The following is a 10,273-nucleotide window of genomic DNA, read 5'->3' on the forward strand; positions in this document are numbered from 1 at the left end:
CCTAATTATGGAAACTTAGCAGTCCGTTCAGCAGCAGCTGGAAAACATTTTGCTTAGCTTTTAATGAGGCAAACACACAGACTTCATCATGCCACCTCATCCAGTCCAAGTCTGTCTAATATTAGTCTGGTTTTCTTTGAAGTATGTGATAAGCAAGGTACTAGTGCAACCACCACAAATCGATACCAAGCTTACCCTCCACAAATAAAGACGTAACTGTGTAGATGTAGACAGTACTCAGGGGATGATATTTGCATAGCAAGTTGTAGTAAAGAATGAATAAGATGGCAAACGAATCTAGAAATGAGGTATCAATTAGCCTAATGGTAGAGCGGGTAAACTAGTCAAGCCATATTCACACTAAATTTCATCTTCTGACTCCTGATCTCGTTCAGGTGTTTTCAGTAATCCCATTTCCATGGACTGGGACTGTTTAATCTTTGAACGAACTGCCCTGGAAACAACAACAAAAAAAAGAGTTGTCAATAGTAACTCAAAGGCTCATCTGGCCATTTTTACATGGTAAAAAACTGTTCAACTAACTCGTGCATCTCATTGGGGAATTAGGATGATTGGTTTATGAAGACTTGAAGTGGGCCACTGTGGAAGACATCGTAAAGGGGAGACAGTGATTTCAAGCAGAATCTGGGGAGAATTTAACCCCAGGCCTTAATTGTAGGTACCTGTATTTTAGCATGAGTGACCACTACACAATGTGAGTACGTACCGTGATATTAGTATGTGCTGCCTTTACCAATACCACCTGTATGTACTGCTTGTAAGAGCTTGTTCCTATGGGCACATCTAAGTGCATACACCTTAAGCAAACCTCAGTGTAACATCTAGAAAGTTCAATGTTGTGCAGGTACAAGACCGACAGATGTGTTCACTTGGAAGAGCACTATAAAGCTGTGAAGAAGAGTGTTTAGGACAGTGCAGGCAAAGCCTTGGTAAGGTCCTGTGGGCAGAAGGTGATCACACGTGGCAGAATCAGGCTCATTTTTACAACAAAGTTTACTCTGCAGTTGGAATTTTGTCAGAATTAGCACTGGGCGGCGAGGAAAAGGGCTAACTTTAGAATTAGGGGGTGAAACTGGCTAGTGAAAAAGAAATCAGGTCTAATCACGAGAAATTGCTAGCAGTGAAACCTGTCCAATATTGTTCAAAGTTAAGTCATGAAGCCTGCTGACTAAGCCACTTGGCATTAGGAGAGATCAGTACTGGGAGAGAAAATGTTGTAGGAAAAGAAGTCTCTCCTCCTTGTAACTTTTTATGCACTTAGAAACGTGGAAGACTGTCAAAAGGAGTTCATTTTATGTGAGAAGCATTATGCTGTCAGAGCTGTACTTCATGAATGTTTTTCCCCTTTCTACTGAAGCAATGAGTCATGTTGTCTTCATTGATTAGCAATATCTATTTGCAAGACAATTAATTACTTTGTGGAAACCTTTTGATTTGTCAGTGAAACTTTTCTAAAATAAAGCTCCTGCTAGACTAAATAGACAGGTCTCCAAAGTTTTACTGTTTCAAGTAACTTACCAGCTGACTATTGTGTAATTCACTGCAAGTATAAGAAAAGCAAAGGCATAATGCCAGCAATAGCACATGGTCAGGAACATCATATTAGTATGATCCGTCTGATTCCACTCTGGGCTCCCATTTGGAGGATAAAGCACAAATCCGATCTGTAATAAAATAAAAGATATTTAGCAAACATCATTTGATGTATAACCTATGCCTTATCATGTATTATGCTACCCATCATGAGGCAGATATTTCATTTTCTTATAGTGCTGATTATTTCTGTGATTATTATTGAAAACAATTTTGCAGTCACACTCAGATGCAATGGATCATTTTACACAGTTTTGTGCAGAAATGCCTTTGAAGATGCAGAGCCAGTCCCAGAGACCCCCTGCCCTGGCCCAGTGAATTAAGGAGCCAGCCCAGGTAGTCCTGCAGCGATCCCAATTACGTACTGTAAGGAAAGGGGCTGGTGCTCGGCCGTGTAAGGTCTGATCTGCAAGCATATCACCAACCAGCAAACCCGCCCAGCCATTTGCACTGACTCGCTTCTTCGCAACAGGGTCTGGGAATGTGCTACATGGTTCAGAAGACAAATAAGAAATTAATAAATAAAGGCGAGCCCTAAGTCTATTTCTTCTGGGTCAACCAGGGAAAAGGTCAGGTTTTGAAATTACATAAAAATGGAGCTTTCTCAGCCAAGGCTATAAGTTTGCGTGGAATACATAGCTGATTTGTTTATTCAGAGCTGGGAAGGATCAAATTCAGATTAATGCATAAACTGGGAAACTAGTAATCCCATGGCTACACAGGGGTCTGCCTTGACAAGCACCAGTCCTCTGTACTGCCTAACACTCTTCAAAGTCACCACTCAGCAGTTTAGCTGAGAATTTAGGAGCTGGGAAGAGGAGGAGAGGAAGGAGGAGGAGAGGAGTGCATTTTGCATTTCCATGCAGAGAATTCAATGAATGAGGGTGTTGATGATGCAGAAAGAAAATCCCTTTACCTTTTACAAATTTGTCATGCTGCAGCCAGTATGTGGTTTTCAGTCACACATACGGTTGAAGTCTGATGTGGGTGTGAAAAAAGCCACACTTAAATCCCTTGTATTTTTAGTTCTTCAGCTTTTTTACTTTGAAACAAAACCCACATTGTCTCCAGAGCTAAAGAAAGAACTTGTTCTAAAATTAGACTAGGCAGACAACAAAGAATAAATGGTTGCATCTAATTCCTCTTACGGAAAGCTTCTTAAATCACCAAAGAAAAGTTTGCGAACAAGAAAATAAAGCACCAAGTGCTGCAGCACCAGGTTCTTGAGTTCACTTATAGAAAAATACTGCCATTTTGGAGGTCTGTCTTCTTGCCAGAGCAAGTATTTAAATATTTGATTTGGTGTTGAGTGTCCAGTTCTCCTAAGGAACAGCAAACATTTTTATTAATCGTGTCTGGCCAGCATATAAAAAAGGGAAGCCAGTCTAGACATGCTGGAAAGAAAAATCACTGCAGTGACCTCAGTTCTCCACTATAAGATGAAACACACATCAGCACTAGCACTCCTATTTCTTTGTTACAAGATCACAGCAATTCATTAAATTCTCTTTCTTGTTTGACAGCAGAGAAATGGTCGCTTTCAAATATCTATTAATTGGATAGAATCACAAGTGAAGGCATGGCAGCTACATTTTGAAGAGTCTCCCTGAAATATAAAAGTTTGGGCTGTTACTTCTTCTGCTCAATTTCCCGAACACTGGAAAAGCAGGAGGCTTTACATCACTCAATCTTTTAATGTGAGCTGGGAGCTCAAACACCTTTTAAACCTAGGTTGCCACTGTTGAAATGCTTTTTAGGAAGTAGAAAGAGGCAGCCAACATGAAAGATAATTTGCACCTTCGTTCCTCTTCACTCAATGTCAGTGGGTGCTTTGCCTCACCTGCCCAGTACTCTGCTGGGCACCCACTGCTCCGGCAGCGGACAGCGGGGACTGTCTTTGTGAAGAACAGCATATATTGCCGGGCTGTAAAATCCCTGCCATTTGGCTGGCGAGTTTTGAACAGGATGTTACAGAGATCAGAGGGGATGTTCAATCACAAGGGGAAGCTCAACAAAACCACCTTGGCTTTTTTATTGATTCAAATAAAAGACACTAGAAGTAAAATGGCTTCTTTGTCTGTAAAACGGATACAATAAATACTTTTGTCTCTTTAAAGGGACATTAAGAGTGCATTGTTTTCCGGGAGTCCTTTGAGGCCTGTGTTTAAAAGGCATATTATATCACCTGTGAAACATCTGCAAAGGGGTAAATGACTAATTTTGGTGAAGGAAGAAATTCCTAAGGCAGAAAAGTGACCTACCTGCCAGAACCAGCTGCCTTGTAATATGCAGAGGCTTGTACGGAGCATCTCTAGCACAATACTGCCACGGAAGAAGACTTCCAGAAATATGCAAACAGCAGCTCCAAAGATAGCAAATAGCAATAACTGATGAACATGAACATCCAGCATGGCTCTCCCATGAAGATGGTAGCAAAAGAGAAAACCTGGAATAAATTAAGTGATCAGTTTAAGATATTTTCTTCCCTTGTAATGTCCGTACATCTGCTTTTAGAAAACAGTGAACCTTTATGATTTCTCTTTATGCTACTATCACCTTCTCAGTTGAACTGAGAGTAATTTTTTAAGACTGATGCCTACATACTGTATACTCCCACTCTTGAGCTCAGACCAGGAAACTGCATGGGAAACTGCAGCTCTGTCACCTTTCCTTTAAAACACATTAACAACAAGTCTCATTCATCCGTCTCCGCAGTGTGACAAGTGGGATGCTATGAGATAGACCGTGCATACAGAAAACATAAATTGAGTGTGTCTCCAGTGCAATTCCAGCATGCAATGGCTGTGCAGCTAAATGCATGCACACTGGCTTTAGCCAACAAGTTGCGTACCATGTCAGTGCATACGTTGAAGCACATACCCGAGCTACTGAGCACTTACCCAAAACAGGCTTGTGCTGCTATTTTCATAACATCTCTGTTGCTATCTATCTGAGCCAGTTAGGAAAGCATAGATACACCTCTACGATGTGTGATCGTGCTCTGGGCTGCAGTGCAGACAAACCCTCAGCAGTTTAAGGAGGGCCAAGACTGATCGTTTTTAAGTGTTTCAGGGAGTTAAACACCCAGATCCCGCAGGCTTATTCTCTAAGGCTGATTTGAGGTTCCCAGGCCAAAGACTGATACCCCTCTGCAAGTTTCACACGCACCTCTGCAGGGAGAGGTAAACTGACCTTCAATAAACACTGCTAAGGAAAGCATCATCCTGTCCATGGCCACTGGCAATGCGTTGGTCCCGTGAGCCACAATGTCAACCAACCCCGAAATGCCATAGAAGAGGTACATGGTGGCATGTTGCCAGTTCATCAAGTGATCCCAGTGCTTTTCCTCATAATTATACAGCTTCAGATGAGGTCCATCGGGAACAAACTGCTCGGCCACCATTCCTGCGCATGGAATGAGAAGTATAACGATTTGTCTTGGCGCTTAAGGTATAGACTGATGGTAAGTCTTTATACAAACAATAGAGGCAACAGTATATCCCCGCACAGCATAACGCCAGTCAGTTTGGGGCTTAGTCTGCCTGCCTGAGGATTGCTCTGGGTGATTACTATGTTTTGCTCCCTTCTGCCCAGTTCAGCCATTCCCCATAAAGTTTTTAACATGTTGTCCAAATTCAAGTGCAAATGCACAGAGGCCTCAAAGATATTAATTTTATATAAATTTTCAAGAAAATAAGCAGTGGGTGGAGGAGAGATGAAATAAGTTGCTTTGCTGAGAGAAAGACCATAAAGTGAGCTCAAGCATATATTAGGCATCACATAATCTGGAGAGGAGAAAGCCAGAGCAAACCAGGCTTCAGCTCCACTTCTGGTGGGACTATTTGCATCTTGCAGTTTCCAGCAGTGAAAATGGAGACAGCTATTCTCTGCTGCTTTTTTTGGTTTTTTTAAACAATTGCTATTGTAGTAGTCCTCTGACTGAATTTTTCAGCTGCCTTTCCCAGTGGTTCAAACATGAGTATAACACATACTAAAGTCCCCAAAAGAAAGATTTACCATTTCAGTCCCCTGCAGTATGCAGGATGGCAGAGTTCAGACTCTTAATTCAAAGGGGATTTTTCCTATAAAGCCATAAAAGGAAATCCCTCCACCGTACAGAGTTATTAAAGGTCCCATGAGAATGTATACTGAGTTCGTATTTGAATTGCTGCTCCACTGCCTCCCTTACCTTGGCCCCTCGGTGTCTTGCTAACTAGCTGCAGCACTCCAGCAAAGGCAAAGCTGCTTTTAGATACTTCATATTATCAGTGAAGTCTGGGAAGGGTTTAAAATATGTTATGCTTTTAAAACATGAAAGTTAATTATATTGTTTACAAAGTGTAGGCCAGCATCCTGCTGTATAAGTAGATATGCTGCAGAGCAAATGCAGTGTTTTTCCACCTTTATTTCAAGTTTTCCTAACACAGAAACAGCAGGTTTTACTCCTTCTGCTGCTTTTACTGTTTGTCCTTGCCAGGCTTTCTCGTCCACCTTTTTGACTGGAATTGAAATTACCGTATGTTAAAATAAGAGCTTTTTGTTTCAGGGTGAAAATAAAACCCCTAGACGACTGTTTTAGCTGCCTGGCTGCCTCTAGACACTGACTGGGAGATTTGTAGGAAAGATGTCCCCACTCACACCTCAAAATGAATGCAAAAAATTTAGGGTTTAATAATTTTTTAAGGCATATCAAAGTGTATACTGTACACATAACATCACTTCAGTGCTGATGTATCTTAACTAATACAACTCCCAGGGAGGAAGGAAAAGCAAGAACAAGATTTTGGCACAGCCTGCACCTTAGTTAGAAACCAGGCAACTCTGAGCATCTAAAGAAGAGTAAATAGATAGAATCTAAAAATCTAAAAATACTAAAAATTAAGATCCTTTTTAACTTGAGAGCCACATGTGCTGAGCTCCCCGGGTCCCCTGTTATTTAGCTTACTTAGTCTATAAAGGTAAATTGCTAACATACAGCCTGCTGGAATGTAAACAAGAAGGAGGCACTTCCAGTCATCTGCACAGCTCACTAAACCATCCCCTGGGTTTGCACCCAGGCCAGTCCACAACAGAAGGGGAAACAGCCCCCCACCCTCACCCCGTTGCAATAGTCCTGCAGCAATAAGATCTGGAGTTCAGTCTGTCTTTGTGAATATTTTCACTTTTGAATGACATTCATGAAGAAACACCTGCATTTACATATTTTATCAATAACTCAGCAGAGACTACCGACATCTGAGATGGCTGGATTCAAAATAGAAAAGCAATGCCCCCGCAGTCTGGTGCTCCCGGTCTGCATGAGAGAGCCCCTTGCCTAAACATCTCCCTCCCTGAAGCAGTGAACAGCACATGAACATTCAGATGGACCAGCTGTGAAGTAGTCAGGAGACCTTAAAGAAGCTCCAGAAGAGCACTATGGATGGAAACCATGTTACAGTCGTAACTATGTAATTAATAGCAATAGCCCCACTAGTTCTTAGATTCACAGTGTTTAAAGGACAAAATACCAAAACACAATGAGGTATGCTTTATCAGAGAACAAAATTTAAAAAAAAAAAGGCGTTAAAAGGCACAGGCCTTTTGCCATCTGCCCCAAGTCCACCTTACTTACCAATCAGGGCAAAGACAGCTTTGATGATCCCCTCAACAAACTCCAGGCGCTGAAATCCTGCCCTGGAACCAAGGTAGCAAGCGTTCTTGTTTTTTCGACAGGCGTACTTCAGTGGATACTTCACTGACCACCACAAGCCAAAAAGGAGGAAAAAGCTTCCAGGGAGGGCATGCCCTTTGAAATTGCCCATGGTTTTCTGCTAGGCAATACCTGAAGGTGAAAGAAATGCAGATCAATTATGGGAATAGTAGGAGAATTCCGTGGGTTATAATTTCAAAGTATCTCCTTGCATATATCAAAAGGGTGTCACTGAATTAAGTACTCACACTTTATTTAAAAATAAATTTAACTACTCATCTTCCCTGGCTGTTCAAAACACCTAGCCTGTCTCCCCAGTTTCACAGCTTTGCAGAACAGGAGTAAGAGACCCAACCGCAAAGCAGCTGACCTGAAAGGCAGAGCTGGCAGTTGGCAAGTTAAGAGAAAAAAAGTCCTAGTACACTATGTCATGCTGTTGAAGTTGTACTAGCAAAAGAGAGACCATGAATATTCACAATTTGGTTCTTTCACCTTTAGAGAGGGGTTTATGTTTCTATACTCCAAAAACAGAAATCAAGACAATACCTGACTGAAGGAAAAACGAATTGTTTACAGATCCAATGGGTAACTATTCACTAATAAGTTGTATTTTGTATTTCAATCCGGATGTCTCATTATGATTTACAAACACCAAGTCATTCTCAATATTTGATAGGTGCATTATGCACCCACAGCTAGATACATATTATCAAGTACATCAAGCGCACTGAGTGATAAGGTTATTAGTTGGTCAGTGTTATACGGTCAGTTAAAAGCAGTGCCATTAATAAAACCTAGTCATTCTGGTCATCACCCCAACTTTCAGGAGAGTTAACTTAGCTCCAATAGCTTCTTCATTCAGATGAGAGTTCTAATATTAAATTGCGATTTTTCTTTAAGTTATTATAAACTGAGTTGTCATGCATCGTGACCCAAAGGCATACTAAATCTTTGCACAGGCAACAATCAAGAATAACCGCTTCAGAAGCATTGCCAATCTGTACTTTCTGTTATTATCGTTGCTGACTTAAAAATACGATTGCCACACTACACTGGAGCCATCTGGTTATGAATAGAGCATGGAGGCTCCGGTATATTTTTCTTTTCAGTAAGTATTTCCTATGGTCAGCTCTGCATAAGAAGTTTTAAACTGTGGCTTGTGGGCCATGGAGTACTTGCAGATGGTTCACGTAATGCTGTCTAGTCACGTAGTGTGAGCCCTCTCCTATTTCTGGAGGCTAAACTCCACTGAAAGCATTAATTTTTTTAAATTTTTTTTTTTTGAGAAGAGAAACTTTTCCACATGCACAGGTCCTGAAGCTGCCATAAGACTATTACCCAACTGCATGAGGAGAGGTGACCTACATAGCCACTAAGGAGAAGCAAAAAAATATGACTATTCACACGTAGCATGAGGCAGGCTGTGATTTAAACAGGGATGCTGAAGAGGGTCCTGCTTCCACTGCCTGTCCCCTCCTCTTCCAGAGCTGATTTCTCCCACTGTAAGGGCTGCAGAAGGGGAGGGGTGAGCTTTAAAAGCTTTCTCCTCTGCCTCCCCCACCACCCTTAAAGTACCACTGGGTTGATGCCTGTGTGTTTTATTTGCAGGTGGGGAAAGCACTGCTGGCTCTCCAGCAGCCTACAGCACAGTCAGGCTCTCAGTGGTGCAGTTGGGGAGCTCAGCCCCACAGGTTAGATCGAGCCCCTGCTGTCTCACAGAAGAGGCACCTCATTTTGGGACATCTTTAGTTCAAAGAGCCTGACCAGCTTATGCATCACTGCCAGTACTCGCTGGACCATTGTTTGCCTCAAAAAAGGGCAGTGCTAACAGGAGCTGAAGTTTTAGACAGTTGCCTAAACTTTGCTTTAAACTTTGAAATACTTCTTTCGCTTTGAAAGCTTTAATTGCTGGTTCTTCTAAAACTTGCTGGCCTGAAAGGCATTTGCTGTCTTTTCAGACATGTTGGGTTTTTTTCCTTCTTTGAATGAAAGGAAGAGGGGAGGAGTGGAGAGCGGCCTTTCGTCACCATATGTCTGATCTCACTGAACACCATTCATTAGAAAGACTTTATTCATTAGATATTTTATTATTCACCACAGCTACATAGGAAAGATTTACCCTGTACCCCACATCAAAGTGAGATACTGGATTAAAAAGGTAAATTAAACCTATGAAAAGCCTCCCTCTAGGAGAGTACAGCTGCAATAAGAGTCAAATGAAGAACAGTGGGTTAACATCAGTTGTAGTGCATGGTATACAAAACTTCAAAAGTAATTCTCAATCTGTAAATTCACACCTGGGTTATCTATTATTCTGCCCTAAATCTGGGTAATCCATCAAGATACTCAGTTTAAAACTGTTTTTTGCCTTTCAAAACAAGGGAAAAGAAGAAAAGGAAAAGACTGATACAGGTGCTACTGCTGCATATCCAATATAAACAAAACAATGAGAAAAACTGATTTTTTGCTATAAGCAATACAATCACGTATTATTAGCTTTAGAGAGTGTAAACTTCAGTTTGAGTTCACCCAGAGATGTTGGGGATTATTTCCGGATTTCCCTAGAAAAAGCCAACGGCGCTGCTGCCTACAAAAAGCATGCAGACAGCCGGCGTCACCCGGCCACAGCCCTTGCCGTGGATGACAGGGTTTGGCTTTCCAGCGAGTGTACGCAGACTCCCTGACCATTGCTGATCGAATCGCCCCTGTTGCCTGCTGTGTGCACCCCCAGGATCCCTGCAGGCTCACTCAGCTTTTCATGTCCCCACCCTGAAGCATCACCACCCAGGACCCTTCCACCACCCCCAGCCGCCATGGGCTGCAGCAGCCAGGTCACCCACAAATTTTGGACTCCAGGAAAGCAAATTTTGGACTTTACCTGGGGGAATTTCTCTCCCCACTGACCAGCAGGGCTGCCACCCCAAGAAGCGTGCCCAGGAACCAGACGAGGCACACACTCCAGCCCAGATT

At 42.1% G+C, this 10,273-nt stretch overlaps 1 protein-coding gene across 1 annotated transcript; it reads right to left on the reverse strand.

The window, feature by feature from the left end:
* Positions 1-360: 360 nt before the first annotated feature.
* Positions 361-7,415, reverse strand: TMEM45A (transmembrane protein 45A; the record flags this gene model as incomplete). The annotated part of the gene is made up of 5 exons (XM_082303969.1): positions 361-454; positions 1,540-1,685; positions 3,876-4,060; positions 4,807-5,019; positions 7,226-7,415. The coding sequence occupies 5 exons, from the start codon at positions 7,413-7,415 to the stop codon at positions 361-363; spliced, it is 828 nt and encodes a 275-aa protein (XP_082160095.1).
* Positions 7,416-10,273: the final 2,858 nt, after the last annotated feature.

This window comes from Platalea leucorodia, assembly GCF_965183815.1.
Source record: "Platalea leucorodia genome assembly, chromosome: 2".
Classification (NCBI taxonomy): Eukaryota; Metazoa; Chordata; class Aves; order Pelecaniformes; family Threskiornithidae; genus Platalea; species Platalea leucorodia.